The sequence below is a fragment of the Tympanuchus pallidicinctus genome, unplaced genomic scaffold (genome assembly GCF_026119805.1).
Source record: "Tympanuchus pallidicinctus isolate F22 unplaced genomic scaffold, pur_lepc_1.0 scaffold28, whole genome shotgun sequence".
Classification (NCBI taxonomy): Eukaryota; Metazoa; Chordata; class Aves; order Galliformes; family Phasianidae; genus Tympanuchus; species Tympanuchus pallidicinctus.
Window position 1 is genome coordinate 6,571,865 of NW_026294745.1, and position 17,618 is coordinate 6,589,482.

Sequence of the window (17,618 nt, forward strand, 5' to 3'; positions counted from 1 at the left end):
TTGGTTCCGGTTTCTGTTGTTGTTTTCTTTGTTTCTTCCTGTCAGTGTCTCTCAAAGAAAGAAGCTGCTTGGAAGCACCCAATCTCTGATGGTGCAGCAGCACATCCAGCAGGCCTGGCAGCTGTTAGCATGCTTGGGTGTTCAATTGGTGTTGATACCATGAAGGGATTTGCAAGGAAGCTTAAATAGTCTCCACCCACCTTTGCCCTCTTTCACCAGTTTCTCTTAGAGATCACTGTGCAGCCTTGGACAGCCCCTCCATTTAGAAAGAAAGCCAGAGCTCCCTTCAGCAGCAGCACAGCAGACTCTCCTCAGGCCAGCAGGGCAGGAAAGCATCTGTGACGAGCAGCTTTCCTAGCCAGGAGAAGCCAAGGCATGCAGCCTCCAGATTTATGGATTATAATGCTGCCACGGCCTACAAATCACTCTGCATTCAGTGTAACTCATTATCACACTGCTGTGGTTGGTCACATTCTTTGCAGGTGTAAAAGATGCCAAAAGGGCTTTTTACCTTTCTTGTGCCAGAATTTAATGATATACAGTCAGGACACCGGGAAGCAAAACTGAAGGCAACGGTTGTTCTGCCCCTGTGGGCACATCGAGTCCTGAGGGCTCCCCAGCGCCCCAGAGCACCTCCCACAGCTGCTCCCAGCCCAGCCCCGCTGCCAGCGCCCGCCCAGGTGCCGGTAACGACACCCTCTGACCCAGGGGAATTCAGCTAAAAATCTGCAGGCAAACCCGGGGATTCGCTCCGGCACACGAGCACAGTCTGCAGCCGCACTGGGAAACCAGACCGTTTGTCCCAGACTTTGCGTGGGACTTCACCAAGGCGGACAGCACAGCTCCAGGAGCAGCACGGCCGACCCAAGAGGGTTGTGGTATTTCTTTGTACAGCTGAGCCTTGATTATAGAAAAGGACACCTGGGAGGAACCAGCCGCCAACGCAGGCTTTTTGTTCCTATGGAAAGTTAATTCCTCAGAAGCCATAATAATAAAAGTAACGCAAGAATACTTAACAAGCAGAGATCTGTCAGGGCCTCACCTTCTCTCCACGGCAGCGGCCGCCACGGCCGAGCTCCGCCCGGGGGCGCTCACCTCACGCCGAGCTCTCCTCCTCCTCCTCCTCCTCCTCCTCCTCCTACTCCTCCTCCGGCCGCTCCGCGCCGCTCCCCGCTCGGGGCTCCACGGCGCTGCCCGGCGCGGTGCTTCGTCCCGGGGCCGGGCACGGACCGCCGAGGCGGAGCCGCTCCTCTCCTCGGCCGCATCGCAGCGGGCGGCCCGGCTCCTTTCCTCCGCCTCGCCGTTCTCCTGCAGCCGCCCGAAGGCGTGACGAGGCTGCGGGCGGCCCCGCTCAGGGCAGCCGTTAGCGGCCGTTAGGGCTGGGCGCGTGCCGGCGCCTCGTGCCCCTTCGGCAGCGCGAGCAGCCGGAGCAGCGCCCGGCACGGCGCCTCCGCCCAGCTGCAGCTGCCTTGGAGCGAGGCGCGAGCGGGAGGCCGAGAAACGCCACTTACAGCGCAGTTCACCTTTATTTTATTCCATTGTTTCGCTACAAAAACGATTCGGAGGCCGGTGAGCAGCAGCGGGCAGGTGCACGGCAGCGCAGCGGAGGCTCAAAGCCGGCTCCGCGCGGCGCCGGGAGCTCCGTGGGAACGCGGGGCGCGTTGAAGTCAGTACTAAAAACCAGCAGGAGGCTAAAAACGCTGCCCGAGGAGAAGGTTACAAAATACGCGGGCAGGAAGAAACACCCGTTCTGTTCTGCTCTGCTGACGGAGGCAGCGGAAACCTGCTGTCGCTCAGCCAGGGCGAGCGAGGCGGTTCTGCACCGCGAGATGCGTTCCTCCATCATCCCGCTCACTGCTCACCTCTGCCCCGGCCTCACACAGAGCGACCACGAGCACAGGGAAAGCACGGCTGAAATACCCAGCGCGGATGGATGGAGCACTGCACCCCAGCAGCTCGAGCGCTGCCACGGTCATTCTGCTTGATGCAGTTTATGGTTTCCTTGGGCAGAAACAGAACCGCTTTCAGCAATTCAGCAAAAGCAAAGCAATGAAGACCATGCTGAAGCGTTCAAAGCAGTAAGAAGCATAAGATCTGCTCCCTAGAAACAGAACAAGTGTCTGATCAGTTCCAGGTCCTGCTGGGGGCTGCAGTCAGGGTCAGATGCTGCACTGAATGTCCCCTCTGGGTCTCGTACACCACCCGATTTCGGCTCAGCAACACCCGGAACAGAGGGGACCCTCACTCTTACAACTCTTATTGCTCCTGTAGGGACTGGGTATCTGCATGCTGATACAGATCCCAGGTGGTGCTCCGGGCTTCAGCAGTCGTTCTCCGAAATCTCTGCAGGTAGATAATGATGAATATGACCAAGATAGCCTGGAGGAAAAGGAGGATGATGAGAATGAGTTGAGAGAAGAAAGCCAGGGTGCAGTACCAGTACTGGCACGTGGAGATGATCTCATCTTCTGCCAGATAAGCAATGACCCGGTCCTGAAGGTGAGCTGGGGAGGCACATCTCACATCCCTGTAAAAGGTCCGGTTCTGCTGCCACTGCAGCCAGGAGCGCAAGTAGAGGATGTCACAGTTGCATTCCCAAGGGTTGCCCTGCAAGTGCACTGTTTGGAGGCTTTTCAGATTATCAAAGAGCCCGCTGGGAATAGAGGTGAGCCTGTTGTAACTGAGGTTGATAATTTCAGCCGACGGCCGGAAAGCCACTGGTAGTTTTGTTACAGTTAGGCCTTTGGACATACAGTCAATAATGTTGGTGGCACACTTGCATGGTGGAGGGCACGTAGGTATCACGAATGGGAGGAAGCCAAGGAGGGACAAGAAGAGGATCCTATTGTTCATCTTCACCTGCAAACCTCCCCCAGTGAGAGTGGGTGAGGTGGAAGTCAGGCAAGTAGACACCACGATCTGTAAGGCTATAGAGATCTGAAAAGAACAGAGTTAAAAAAGGTGTTGTGAGAACTCTTGGTCTCTCATCACAGGAGCAGGAATACTCCTGGTCTTTCCAGCCCTGAGGGGGTTATGAGCTGATTGATGCTGGATTTAGCTGCTGCCACTGAGTTAATTTCCACTCATCTTCAGAAGCATTTAAGAGTTGCTGATACTTTCAGCATTGCTGCAGAAGCATTACTAGGTTTGCCAAGAAAACTGATGACAGGAAGTCATCAGAACATGAAACTTATCATAGCTCTGAGATACGTCTGTAAGCAAAGCTTTATTCATGCAAACTGCAAGAGAAGATTTGAAATAAATGTACTATTACCACAAGTTTAAAATAGTCTTTGCAGTTTTGAATAGACATGATAAAATAGTCCTTAGCAAACACAGGGTGCTGAGCTCTGAGGGAGGAAATCCCCAGAATTTTCTACACTAGACACTGTTCCAGCAGACACATAATCTGGAGCTGTGTCCCTTCTGAGGGGCAAGGACCAATGATACAAAAGAGGTATTGCAGCCTCATGCCACCTCTGAACACAAACTTTTTTAAGAGAGCTACTGCACATGCCTGCAACAAGGCACTGTTTTTCCATGCAGTCAGCTGAATGAAACGGGGGGAAAAGAAAGAACGAGCAGAAGGTAGTTTGGTTGACTTACCAAGGTAGATCAATCCTTGCTTGCTTTCTGCCTTTACAGTACATACAACAGAAAGGTCTTAAGGCAGTGCAGTTTTTGCAGCTGCATAGCTGAGCTCCCAGATAATCCCCTTGCAGCTGGCTCACAAGATAAGGGTCAGGCTCATCCCAGGGACACCTCCCATATGAGGCCTTCCTGCAAGTCTGCTGCATGCCACTGGAAGCAGAGTCTTCATTAGGCAAGTCTTCCAAGCAGTGGGAGCTGGCCTGGCTACAAAAAATGCTTTTGCTGGCAGAGATGCTGACAGCAGCAATAACTGCAATGCTGCTCTGGGTAACAAGGAGCCAAACGGAGCACTGAATTCAGGTATGGCAGCAAACTACAGCGCCTGGATGCTTCCTTATTGTACAGATAAAATATCTGCAGGGTGAAGACTGCCTCTCACTACTGTAAGTGGCTGAGAAGGGCTTCCTCCACGTTTTCTCAGTTTGGAGCCTTTGGCTCTTGGTAATACAAAAGAAAAAAAAAAAAAGCACAGCTGTTAGCTGTGCCCAGTTGACAGCCAGCTAATGCATTCATACGCACCCTTCAGGAATCCAGTGCTTCCAAGTGCCCTGCTTTATCCACTGGCCATTTGGAACAAGCTAATAGAACCATGCAGACCAAACAAGGAGGTAAAAGAGGACACCATTCCAACAGAAACAACACAAAGTCTCAAGAGAAAAGTAGTAATTCCAAATGCACTTAAACCTGGAAGCTGATGTTACCAAATTGTACTGCAGTCCCTGAGCTTTATGGTCTTTGGTTTCCATTTTATCACAAAGGCTACGTTTGCAGAGTGGCGATCCCTAGCACTGATCAGTGTGTTTTCCCTGACGTTTCTCTTCAAACAGTGACACAGGTCTACTCCTAATAAGCAGTGGGACATCAGCTGAAAGAAACTGTTCTCCAGTGATCCTGCTGGTGTTGGTCATTGAGCCAAGGAGAAAGTCCTCCGAGTGCTTCCATCCTCTCTTGACTGCTAGAGGTAACACACAGCTCTTGTCATTTCACTGTCTGCACCAAAATAAAGTTAACTGGCTCCACAGGAAGGATGACAGGCTGGGGAAGATAGTGCTCCAAGGGTCTGCTCTTTTGATAGGCTAAGTGAGTTGTCAGCACTCAGCAAGCATTACTGAGAAAACCTGACCACATCCTTCATTCAGAAGTTGCATTATTTAAATACTTGAACAATCATTTGTTCAACTTATGTACAAGGGTCAAAAATATACTCAGGACATTTCAGCAGCATCTTATCTTGTCAAGGTTCTTACACTTTCACAGACATTTTTCTCCCATAGGCCAGACTCTAAGCATTGGCTATGCTAGAGGCTAAGGCCACCAGAATTACTTTCTTGTTTCTGCTCAGCTTCGGAATGTGAAACACTCAGAATGAACACTGATATGAGGACAGTTTGGGCTGCAAACAAAAGTAGAATTTGGCCCTAACCAAGGCATAGTATATTTGTGATGCTCTAAACAAAATAATTAACCTTTAGATTTCTAGTAGGTTGGAGCAGATCATTCCAGTTGTTTCACTGTGGCAGGCAGACAGAGTAGGAAAGGGATCCAGGGCTAACAAATGAACCCACTTTTTCCTGCATTCTACCTGGCAGAAGCTCAGCTACAACAGAGCAAGTTTGCTCAGCACGTCCACACCTCATGCATTTGAGTGCTACTTTCTCTCACAAGCAGCTCTCAGGCCAGGTGTGGCACGGAGCCTGGCTGGCTCTGCACACAGCATGGACACAGCAGCGCTTCTTTGGTTACTTACTTTCCTGGGACTGGATCCCACCAAGCCACCCGCTGCCAATTTACACAGCTTCTGAGGGGAAGCTTAAAAGTAGGAGAACTTCGGGATCGGCTTGTCTAGCCTCTGACATAAGCACAGTCCAGAAATCACGTGCCTGCCTGCAGCCTGCTCCGACGGAACGGAATACAAGGACAAACAGTCCTTCTGTCCTCTCCTGTCCATAATGCATCATCGATGCTGCTGAACAAGACTGAAAGTCAAACAAAAATAGGTTGTTCTTTTGAATGTATTTATTTCACTGATCAGTTCAGGTAGTAAACATTATTAATAATAACAATGATCATTTAATAAAATGGATATGTTTTAAAAGGTTTCTTTTTTTTTTTTTCTCCACAATGACAAAATGTTCAAACAGAAATTTACAAAAAAATATATTATAATAACCTAACATGACAGATGGGAAACAAAGAGCTTAGGAGTGGAGAGAAGGGTGAGGAAGTCATATGGTAGAAGCAAGCCAGTGTTACAGCAAGCACGGCTGGGTTTGTGAGAAGGAGCAGGGAATGCCATTGCACAGCACAAGAAGTGAGAGCCCCTCCTTCTCTAGCAGGAGGCATGCGGGGAGGCAGCAGGAAGGACCGCACAGGCAGGGCCAGCACAGCGGCAGCACACGAGGAGTTCATGCCACGGCTCCTTCCCCAGTCAGGCAGATGGGCTGAGATGGTGTTACCAACAGGACAGACCACTCTGCTGAGCAGGATGCAGCCCCTGCTGTGTCTAGCTTGGCTGGGCAAAGCTTGGCAGAAGTGTGAGAACGTACCTGGGGGTGCAGGGGTTGCATTGGAGACTATGGAAGCTGTGTGCAGGGGGAGGTGTTAGATTGCCTTCCTATCCACACTTCTCACTGCCAAAATCAAACGGCTGAGCTGCACTTATTCTGGTCTATCTTCTCAGCTTATTGTGCAGCTCAGTGCAACAGTACAAAACAGCCCTCATTTATAAACAGGTGTCACCTTCTAAGCCAGTCCAGGACCCTGATGCCCTCCAAAATCAATCTAATCCACTTCCAGGCAGCCCCCCAACTCTGATGCTCTGGGCAGGGAACCTTCTATACAGGACATAGATCTCAGTACCTCTGCCCATCTGTAGAAGCTGTAGAGCCTCACACTCCTATGTGTTTTGAATAAGAGCAGCTCAAACCGTCTTTGCCAGCTGGTAGCTGAAGAGTTCAGCACTGTAGAGAACTCAGCTGCCACTATTAACTTGATCTAGGAGCCATGTGCACTGAGCTGATGGAGACTTCCCTCACCTGGAGGGACAAGGCAGATGCACACTCAGGCAGTCCTGTCTGCCTGTGACCAGACACTGTGCTCTCACCAGCACGCATGCTAATGCATGCACATGCTAAAGAGTAAAGGTCTGGAGTTTTGTTGTTATTGTTGTTTTTTTCCCTGGGAATCAATCTATTTTAAAGAGCACTATCTCTAGCTAAACAGGGCTCAAACGTAACAGAACATCCTAACAGGTAAGACTTGTGAGAAAAGAGAGGGGACAGGTACTGCAAAGTGCTTCCAGTTACACTAGCATGGATAAAGTTGAGAACTCAGCATTCCCCCTGCTTCCAGCAGCTGCAAACCAACCCCAGAAAACCTCTAGAAAGCTCCTACCTCAGACTACTCCATTGCTCAGGCAAACGCACTGCAGGAAAAAGGCTGTATTTCCTCTTTAAGCATCTGTTACTGGGCATGTTACTGAAGACAAGCTGAACCCATTCCCTCTCCTAGGCTGGCACTTCCACTGTCCCTTATGAGCTTGACACAGAGAAGGAAAGAAAAAAACACTGAGCCAGAAGAGCTGCCTGCACCCCTGTCCTGCTGAGCTTATCCTCACTTCCTGACTCCCAAGGCTGCAGAAGGCTGCTTAGGAGAGACTTGCCTTGGACACGGCTCTTACTCAGCTTGCACGTTCCTGCCAGTGGGCTTCCACTCCTGCTCTGTCCTTCCACAGTGTCAGGATCTCTTTCCTTCCTCTGCAGCCCATGCTCTGGTTGATCAGAGGCTCCATACAGGGAATAACTGGAACCTGCCTGTGCATCTCCTGGAAAAGCCTTGATCAGAGCTCTAAAGCTCAACAGGGAGAATCAGAGAAACACAGCACCAATAAACAGAATTTAGGGTTTGGGTATTCCTGGACAATACTGTGCTTTGTGCACAGGGAGATCTACTGTAAAAAGCCAGAGATGTGGGAACTGACACAAATGGAGAATGGGAACAGAGAAATTAGGCTGGCAGCCAAAGGAGCAGAAGGGCCCATCCCACAGTAGCACTCCCTGGACTGGAGGTAAGAGGCAAACGCCTCTCCTTCCAGCAGCCCCTGATTCCCTGTGAGCGCGGCAGTGTTGCTGGTCAGTCCTGCCCCGTTAGGCACATGACACTCTGGAGCTCTCCTCTGGCTGTGCTAAGAGTTAAAAATACTGCAAGAAACAGAAATAGGACAGAAGTTGCTGCCCAAAGAGCGCTCTTATCTCTGCCCAGCAGATCCATCGCTTTTCCCAGCACTGAGACAGAAAAGAGCCAGGGAGAGGAAGAAAGGTTGTGTCCCAGGGGAAGGGGAAGTGCCAAGTCTGCTGGGATGCACTCAGCCATGTACAGCAACATTCCTGTCACCTGCCACACTGACCTACACAGCCCCCGTGCCACCTCCTGCTCTCTGCAGCAGCCTGTCTGGCCAGGCAGATCTCTGGTACAGGCATTAGAAACTGCCCCTTTCCTTAGGAGAAGCTCAGAAATGCGGGCTGCTACCAGGCTTTCAGCCCTGAGTGTTTCTCTCCAAAGTAGGCCCAGCCAGGAACTGCAGCTGCTGTGGTGCTCCTCATTGCAGGCACTGGAGATTGAACAGCTGGACAGCCAGAGCCACGCCATGAATACCATCACCCAGCTACTGCTGGCGCTGTGCTTCCAGCTACAGCGCTCCTGTCAACCCCAACCCCACAGGCTGAGAGCAGGGCAGGCAGGCTGGGCAGGTGTCCACTCCCATCATCTCTCCTCCTCACAGGCAGTCCTCAACAACTCATGTTCTCTGCCAGAAAGACACAACTGAAGGCAGTGGAAGCTGTTTCTTTTAACAAACCTTGAGAGACTCAGTTCCCTGCCACTCAGTGTAAAGATCTGGAGTTTCTTGGTAGGAATAACAAACCTAATCAACCAACTGGAAAAAAGCAAAATAACCTGGGCAGACAACCAGCAGGACCCCTGAGCAGCTCAGTGCACACAGAGCCCCCCAGCCCTGCACTCTGGGCAGCACAGCTTGAACTCCCAGGAGGGAATGGCTGCCTTGACCACAACTGTGCTGGCCCCAGACAAGGGGAGCAGGGGAGGGGGCACAGCACCTCAGTCAGGAGTAAACATTTACGTGCATTGACACAGATATTCTTCAAGTTCGTACACCAGAGAAACCAGGACTTTAAATACTAGAGCATTCCTGAACAAGAGATTAGTACACAGAAAAGGGAAACCTGTTTCTTCTTTTTCTTTCTTTCTTTTTTTAGGATGCCTTAGAGACTCCCTAGTCTATTTTCCCTTAATATATATATATAAAATAAAATAAAAAAGGAAAAAAAAGAAAGAATTATTAAAAAAAGAAATACACATCAGTAAACAGTTAGGTGAACAGCCTTCTCCACAAACCAGCTGGCTGCAAAGCCAGCCTTGCTGCTTTTAAATAAATTAGAGGACGCGAATGCAGCTCTTGCCCACAAGTCTCTATACAATGGGAAACCTCTTTTCAAACATCCACAGCTCTTGGCAGGCCTCAGATGGTCGCTGGGGGTTCCCTTTGCCCTCCAAGTACCTGCATCTCACTGATCCTGCATCTGCTGCTGCATCTTCTGCAGCATCTCTTGCATCCGCCGCAGCTGCGTGAGACAGAGAAGAGACAATCAACCAGGAGCCCGTGGTGGTGGGACGCAGGAGTGGGAAGCCCCAGGAGAGCCTGTGTGGGGCAATCCTGGAGAAACATGTCAGATTCCAGCACTAAGAAGGCCCAGGCAGAAACGGTTCTCACCTCCTCATCCTTCATCTTGATCAGTTTCTCCGTCTCAGTGTCTGGTGTTGGGAGAGGCAGGATAGGAATGGGGCTTTCTATCCTATTGTCCTGAGTCAGTTTGCTAGAGACAGAGAGGGACAAAATGCAGTCAGTTATAGCTCAGGATGGCTGGGCCACGCACAGAGCGTGTGGGGGAGTCCAGCAAAGATGTGTAGGGTGCATTCAGGTGCAAAATGAGAGTACAGCCCACAAAAGTTCTCAAAATAGAAGTTCCTGGGTAACTACCAGAGAAAACTCAGTCCAGGCTAACGCTGAGGGAAAACACATACACAGGGGGAACGAGGAAGACGATTTCTGAAAGTCAGAGGAGTCTTTGCAGAAAAGCTGGAAGTTCAAATTAGCACTTTTGGGCTTTCACCGCTCGGAGTCGCTGTTTGCTCCTTATTGAATCAATTCCAGCTCTGCAGTTCGGTACATCCCCCCCAGAGTTTCTCTTACGAAACCTTATCCCACTGACAGAAATGGCCACAGTGTTTTTCCAAGACTTCACTGGTAAGGGACCGGCCACTGCGTGAGAAATAGCATCGAAGTTGTAAGCATCTCTTTAGCTAAGCTACTGCTTTTTTATCACACCATTCTTTTAATAGATACATAGCCTGCCTAAATAGCAACTGTGACACTTCTCACAGACCTCTAGCATTTCAGATACTTATTTTGGGACTCCATATTATCACTGTTGAAAAAAACAGGCTCTTCTGCGATGCAAAAGCACAGGGACACACTGTGTGGGAACAGAGCATGCCAACTGCACACCTGCACACACACAGGGTGCTCCCTGCTGAGGTGCAGCTATTCCCACTCTGCCATGCAGCAGCACAGAGTCACCCAGCCATTTCAGGCAGCAAGTGAAAGGAATGATTCACAACAGAGGAGCCCAAATCTACTTAAAACTTGTCATCAATGTTTCAGTCTTTCTAGTGAAAAGCCCATGAGTGTTTTCTGATCTCCATGATTAAAATCAGAGAGAATGAAATGCAAAGAAAGTCAAAAGCAAAGAAATTTCTGGTGATGCGTAAGGCACCTGCTAATTGCTTGGGCTCTGTTGTCTGAGAAACGGCAGCACCCCAAGGGTCACACTGTCTTCTGGATGGAACCACAGTTGGAAAACACCTCCCTCTTTGGCAGCGCACACAGTTTTCATCTCCACCAGGGAGACAGTTTAGCCCACGTTTCATTAGGCTGGATGTTTTTCAGCCAGCAATAGGAGCAGCTCTTCTAAAGAGCATTTTTCTCCAGGCCTATTTCCCAAGATCCATGCAGGACTCATTGAACAGGAACAAGGATTCTCAGCAACATCCCTGCTGTAATCTCAGGCTGTGGGAGACAAGCTTGGATTTGCTATTTTACTTTCCAGTGCTATTTCCCATACAAGCTCTGACAGTAAGCCCAGCTCCACAGAGAACAGGATTCCTCTGCCACTCCTCAGCAAGGCGGTAGGGACCCACCTGGTCATTTGCTGGATGCACTGAGCTCGGTAGTTCTCATAGTGGACATCACAAGTGACATCCTTCAGGTCATGCATGTGTGTCCGGATCAGCATATTCCGCAGCTTCACAAAGTCACAGTGTGCCTGATTTTCCACTACAGAAGCAAGAACAGATGAGCACCTGGACATCACACCTCACCAGCTCCATTCAGGGAGTCCCTTCTCACCTCCCAGAACCCAGGCCTGAAATAAAATTTACCCAGGACCCCTTCCCCATCCTGCCCCCCTCTCCCACTCCCTGTGCCAAAGACTCTCCCCTAGCCTTGGCACAGGCCTCAGTGATGCTCTGTGCCTGTCAGCCTTGAGGCCAGGCTGCTGAGGTCATTCTGTTCCCAGGACTTCTTCTGGGTAAGAGGATTAATTAAACACATATAGTAGAGCCTTGAGAGAGGATGCTGCTCCCAGATACATAGGATGTCATTATTACACATTACTACATTATTATTATGGGCAGCAACTGCTAGAGACAAATTGGTCATTCTTTCAGAATTTCAGATTGATTGTAAGGCCACTATAGGCAGGGTGGTTTCCAGTAGGAAACTTGAGTCAGCCCCTGAGGAGCAAAGCTACCAGCAGGCAACAGTCTGGAGAGCTGAAAGATTGCTGTTACCAAGGATGGCCAGGCCCCAAGGAGCCCTGGGGACTCTAGGGGGAAGTGCTGCACGTGGTAGCAGTGTGCTTGATTTGGCAATCTCTGTTTACCTCACTGAAGGGCTGGGGGAAGCTCTGACAAAACTCATTTCTGCCAATTACCAGCATTCAGACATGTACAGCCCACTCCAGAGCCAGAAAGAGAAAAGAGCCAGCAGCTGGGCATCCCAAGCAGCTGGCACCAACCCACAAGCAAACACACAGGGTTTTGGGACTGAAAATTGCAAGACCATAGAGCAATGTGCCAGCACAGGGGTGTCAGCAATAGCAGCAAAAGCCATTCCAAGGTTATTAGGGACTTTGTGAAATTTCTCCCTTTAGAAGAAGACACAGTCAGAGTGTCAGCTTCCAAGCACTGTGCTTACCTTCCACAATGCCCCATGGGTACAGACGTCCACGGACTCGCTGGCCTTTAGCTTCTACCACTGTGTTGCTGCCAATGACAGCAAAAGGAGCACTCTCCTGGAAAGAGAGGTGATGCTGAGCTTGTGGTTGTCAACGGATTCCTCCTCCAAGGGCCAAGCTCAGGCAGAGAACAGGAGAGGAAGGGAAAGACACAGTGACATCCACACATGCATGGGACACCACAACACAATTACAGAGAAAAGCCTCAGGCACTGGGACCTACAGGTGGCTCGATTCCCAGCCTGACCTTCTCGTGCCATACAACTCAGCCTTCTTCTCAAACATACACCCAGGGAACACCAGGGAAAGACTGACACCACCTAGTGGGACACCTGAAGTCCTGTGTCTTTATGCCACACTTCATGGCACCAGCAAGGACATCAAGCTCCCTTCTCCAGTCTGTCTACTATGTGAACCAATACAGGCTGCCTCCGGGGTACCAGCATCACCGTACAGGACTTTGGCACAGAAAGGACAGCTCTGGATCCTTCCAGAGCAACCACCATACCCAAGAGCCAGACTTCCCAGTCCCTCACTGAACTGGTTCCTTACCTTCAACTCTCTATCTTGCTGCTTGAACTCCTCATCTTCATCAGAGTCGCACTCAGGAAACTGGTAAACTTTAATGCCGAATTTGTCAATCTCTTCCCGGATCTGAGTCCATGCAAAACAAGAACAAAAAGATGCCCCAGTGAACAATACAGAAATCATGGGTTTAATATCATGGATTTGCTGTCGCCTACAGATGGGGAAGGGATTTGATGCTTCCTGTGGAGCTGGCCTCTCCGAAGACACCACTTCCCTTCTCACGTTTCACATGCTGCAATTAGATCTGCAGATACTGTACACACACACACACACACACACACACACACACACACACTGTCTGTCTTTACATATTTACTACTCTCTCTCTTCAGCACATCCCTGCCACCACATCAGGTATGTGGAAGAAGCACATCTCACCCTTTCTTTTAGCTTCCGGATCTCTGAGGGGATCAGGCAGTCAGCTTTGGCAATCAGGGGTACAATGTTAACCTTCTCATGAAGAGCCTTCATGAACTCGACATCCACAGGCCTCAGCCTGCAACAGGGATGAGGAGAGACATGATTGGCAAGGACACGACAAGCAGCTCCCCCCTCCAGCCTCTTCCACTTCACCCACCCTCCCCAAAAAGAAGGGAAAAGGACAGTACTGTCATGAGAGTGTGGGGCAGCCTTCAGCTAGGGCTGCATTTGCAGGAAAGCTGTCTCAGACTTCAGATGCTGACACTTGTTGTGCAGACAGAGGCTGAGTATTCCCCTTACAGACTAAATATTGCCCAGGTCACAGCCCTGGCCTCCCACCAGCTGTCCTCTGTCGAAGGCAGCCAGCACATCTCCTGCAGCTGTTCTGGACTAGGCTGGCACGCAGGCCAGCAAGGCCTGGCAGGGTTTGAAGGCAACTTAAAATTCTCTTTCCTACCCCTTGTTCAGGCTCAGGTAGATAGGAAGACACTGTGTGGCATTATTTCTCCTGATTTCAAAACCAGACTGCAGACCTGAGGGAGATCAGCTCTGTCTGCTTATGGGCAGTCTGCCTTGTCAGAGATGAGGAAGGAGGCTATGCTTGTCAAGGGGCAGCAGCTGGGTGGTTCTCCATCTGCACCAACAGCCAGACAGCAAATGAACAACGGAAGGGCAACCCAGGGGCACAAAGGTCTTCCCTCCAGCCTGAGTCATGCCCCATCCCCGGAGCAGCTCTCACCCATGCCCAAAGGGCGAGATGAAGTAGAGACAGCAGTGCACTCGGTTATCCTGGATGTTCTTTCGGTTCAGGCCGCTCTCGTCACGGAAGTACTGCTCAAACTGCTGGTCGATGTAGTCAGTGATGGGCTTCCAGCTGAGAAGGACAGTTCAATCAAAACCAAACCATGTGTGCAACAGCATGCTGTCCCTAGGGACTATGGTGCATCATCCCATCCCCACTGTCAGAGCCCCTTTCAGTGAAGCATCCACAGAAAACAGATGTGGTCAAGTTGCAGCCTGCTCACCATTCAGTGTTATTAACAGCATCTCCAAAGCCCGGTGTGTCCACTATGGTCAGCTTCAGCTTGACACCCTTCTCCTCAATGTCCACTGTGTGTTTGACAATCTCCACTGTCTGGTTGATTCTCTCTTTGAACAGGAGCACATGAGTTAAAGCCCTGCAGTAATGGTGGGGGTTCCAACTCATACCCACAACAGGCTGGCTCCCCTTATCACTGAGCACAGGGAGTAACAGGAGTTTCAAAAAGCCCTGATCATACTCAAAGGAGCTTCAGGGAAGGTGTAGCAGGGGGGCTGGCAGCAGGCAGAGCTCTGACACAAAAACTGTCATGCTGCTTGCAGCCCAGATGTTCCAAACATTTTGTCCAATCACTTGGAAAGGGGAATCTCTACTGCACTCCAACACCCAAGAACAAAAGACAAAACTCAGCATTTCATCCCAAAGGCATGGTGCTGCTCTGCAGCCTTATCTTGCCTTCATGGAATTGAAGAACCCTACAGCCAAACCATTTTTGCACTACTAGTAGTGCCTCGACAGCCAGCAAAGGAGACCACAGCAACACAGCCAGGGCTGTGATCAGGCCATGCCTGTAGCTGCTGTTGAAGCAAGGAGCCAGGCCCTAGGACAGGGTGGACCTGTGGATACAAGGACCTGTTTACCCCCTCCCTTTGTCCCCAACTTACCCTCTGCATTGAGGAGCTTTCTGTCCTTGTACAGATCTGTCAGGAACAGGCTATTCACGAGCGTGGATTTGCCCAGACCCGACTCTCCTAATTGACAAAGTGCAAAGGGAAGGAGGGAAAAGCAAGCAACGTGACCCACTAATTGACTTACAAATAAAATTCTGAGGCAGAGGAAGTGAGAGATACGAGCTGTCAAGAGCTGTTTATGGGCACTACATTTTTCCAGCAGTGGGAGGACTTTTGCTGCAAGATGTCTCAATCCTCATATAAATATGCTCTTGCAGTTCCTCCATCCTCCCTTCTCTTCCTCTCTCTCCCTCAGTCCCCATCTGGCCCTACCTTCACCACCCAAACCAACCCCACTGGGGGAGAAGCCACGCTCAGTGCCCACCATAGGGCCCAGCTGTCCCACCACGGGCAGCCTCACCTGCAACCATCAGGGTGAAGTCGAAACCCTTCTTCACAGATTTCCGGTGGACCTGGTTCGGCAGAGTGGCAAAGCCCACGTACTGCTTCTCATGGTCCTGCAGGGCAGAGGCGGACAGAAGCAGGTCAGGGTGTGCCACCACTCCTGCTCAAGCAACAGGGAGTTGGATTCAGAAGAGCTGAAAAGCCCCGAGACAGAGCCAAGGGGAGGAGGAGAGGTGGGTCCCTGCCTTGGCAGCGGTGTGAGGCATGGCACACACATCCTCAGGCCTCAGGCACCTCTCCCAGCTCACAGCCACTTCCCAGGGAAGAGGTGGACTCACCACCCCTGGAGGCATTCAAGAAACATGGAGATGTGGCACTTAAGGACACAGTTCAGTGAGCATGGTGGGGATGGGCTGCCAGTTGGACCTGATGATCCTAGAGGTCTTTTCCAACCTGAAAGGCTCTACGATTGTATGATTTGTGCATCTCTCCCCACAGAGAGCTGTGCAGCTGGACTCTGTGATTAGCGCCCCTGGGCTTCTGAGCAGACGAAGGCGCGGTGGTTCGGCTTCTGCTTGAGCCGAGAGGGGCTTATTTCTTGCTCTGCCACAGCCACTCCTGGCTGAGTAAGAGGTAATCCTGAATAATCTCCAGTGTTATTTCTGAGGAGATGGAAGCTCAAGGAGCACAGAAAGTGAGGTGATGCAAAATTATTCAGTACACTGGCAAGGTGCCTTTGGGGAGGGCATTACATATGGTATTGCCAGCAAATGAGTTCTTGCCCCACAGTCCCCACTCCCTGAGCACACAAAAGCTGCAGCCACCCCACTGAAACACTGTGCTTTGCACAAGGGCCCTGAAGGCACACAAGGAGCAACACAGACCCTGACAAACTCTTCCTTTCTTGCATAGTTTTGAAGCCAGACCCACAGCCCAGAAAGGCCAGAAGGAATGGAGCAAATGAACTTAGGAAGAAATGGGGACAAATAGAAGCTCTCACACAGCCAAGCTCTTGTTTGGGCACAGGGAATGGACCTGTGCTGACTTTTAGCAGCCTTGGAAGAAAAACTGCCTGCTCTGTCCAGAGACTTTACATGTGAAGCAGCACTGAGCACAGACCAATAACACCACAGCAGAGGCTTGGGGTGTGTTGCTCTTCTTCTCTTTGTTTTTTTCAACTAAAAAATGACTACATGCTGACTAAAGGCTGACAGCGGAGATCTCTGGTGCAACACTGCTTACTTCAGCCAGGTGTAACTGGCTGAACCTGATCTCTTGTTTCTGTTCAGCCCAACCAAGAAAGTGTGGATTTACTGTACTGCTGGTGCTTCCCCATAGCTGTGTAGAATCAGGATGCTTCATGATAAATGCAAATCCCAGCTGGCGCAGGATGCTGCCCTTTTCCTGTGGCTCAGGTGACCATTTCCTCTGCAACAAAGCAAGGCAGTGCTGAGCACAAGCTCAAGGGTAGAGCTTCCCTCCCACGACAGGAGGCAGCTGGAGCTGTGGGGGAAAATCCATCCCCAGCTCTGTCTCCCCCACCCAACCAATGACCATCACGTGCACAGAGCAAAAAGTGAGAAATGCAGGAGAAACAGTGCGGAGTGGTCAACTCTATTAACAGCCCTCCCCTGGGAAAGAACATCTCGGCCCCTGCACCACAGCCAGAGCATCCCACGGTTCAAGCACCTCAGCTTTGAGACACAATGCATGCTCCATCCAGGCAAGGCATCTCAGCCAAAATCAGTGTGGCACGTAAGGAGCCCCAGCTCCTGAGCCTGGTGCTAGTCTTGCTCAAAGCCCCACATGGCTCAATCTTTGTTAGTACTCAACATGGATGCTGTCTGCAGAGCCACCGTGCACATGATGGAGAGCACCGATGGGAGCTGTGCTGCTGGCAGCCCTCCTCACGCTGCCTTTGTCCCATGCCTGGGGACGCACTGCATGCAGCACAGCAGAGCCCACCAAAAGATACTGCTGATGTTTGGGAGTTTGCTGTAAACAGAAACTCCCCACGCCAATCAAAACATGTCTGCACCCTCCTTCAGCACGCTGCGTCCCTGCATCCTCCATCACCCAGGCAGCCGCTCAGCTCCTGGCAGGCCATGCTCTCCCTGTTGGTTCGAGCCAAGGAACCAGAAGGTTTGAGCCCTGATCCTGCCTAGGGCAGAGATCCCCATTACCAAGGTATTTGCTGTCCTACAGCCACGGAGAGAGGCAGGTATGAGAGAAGTCTCCATCACCCCTGAGTCTTTCCTCATCTCCTTTATGGCTGTGCTATTCAGAGAAGCAGACATCATGCAACTTCACCATTTATGCTGGAGATAAATGAGGCTTGCTGAGTGCATCCCAAAGTGCTAAAATTAAACACCACAGGACCACAGAAAATTTGAAGAATGGCCCCCACTCTATTTCTGGAGCTAAGCCTGCAAATGAGGAAGGCTGTGCTGGGATCCTGACGATGCCCCCGGC

At 50.8% G+C, this 17,618-nt stretch overlaps 2 protein-coding genes across 6 annotated transcripts in view; both read right to left on the reverse strand.

The window, feature by feature from the left end:
- Positions 1-1,507: 1,507 nt before the first annotated feature.
- Positions 1,508-3,599, reverse strand: GP1BB (glycoprotein Ib platelet subunit beta). Its single transcript, XM_052690992.1, has one exon. The coding sequence runs from the start codon at positions 2,851-2,853 to the stop codon at positions 2,257-2,259; it is 597 nt and encodes a 198-aa protein (XP_052546952.1). The 5' UTR covers positions 2,854-3,599; the 3' UTR covers positions 1,508-2,256.
- Positions 3,600-5,645: 2,046 nt separating this feature from the next.
- SEPTIN5 (septin 5) overlaps positions 5,646-17,618 on the reverse strand; it is a 35,411-nt gene continuing 23,438 nt past the window's right edge. For all 5 annotated transcript variants that reach the window (XM_052690970.1, XM_052690972.1, XM_052690971.1 and 2 more), the window contains exons 2-11: positions 15,163-15,259; positions 14,736-14,822; positions 14,057-14,180; positions 13,771-13,905; positions 12,990-13,107; positions 12,576-12,677; positions 11,984-12,080; positions 10,927-11,062; positions 9,440-9,542; positions 5,646-9,290 (exon numbers count right to left, since the gene is read on the reverse strand). In XM_052690970.1, coding sequence (XP_052546930.1) covers positions 9,234-9,290; positions 9,440-9,542; positions 10,927-11,062; positions 11,984-12,080; positions 12,576-12,677; positions 12,990-13,107; positions 13,771-13,905; positions 14,057-14,180; positions 14,736-14,822; positions 15,163-15,259 — 1,056 coding nt within the window. In that variant the 3' untranslated portion in view covers positions 5,646-9,233. The remainder of the gene's footprint in view (positions 9,291-9,439; positions 9,543-10,926; positions 11,063-11,983; positions 12,081-12,575; positions 12,678-12,989; positions 13,108-13,770; positions 13,906-14,056; positions 14,181-14,735; positions 14,823-15,162; positions 15,260-17,618) is intronic.

Coding starts and splice junctions, on each gene's coding strand:
- GP1BB (XM_052690992.1), bottom strand. CDS start 2,853: ATGAACAATAGGATCCTCTTCTTGTCCCTCCTTGGCTTCCTCCCATTC.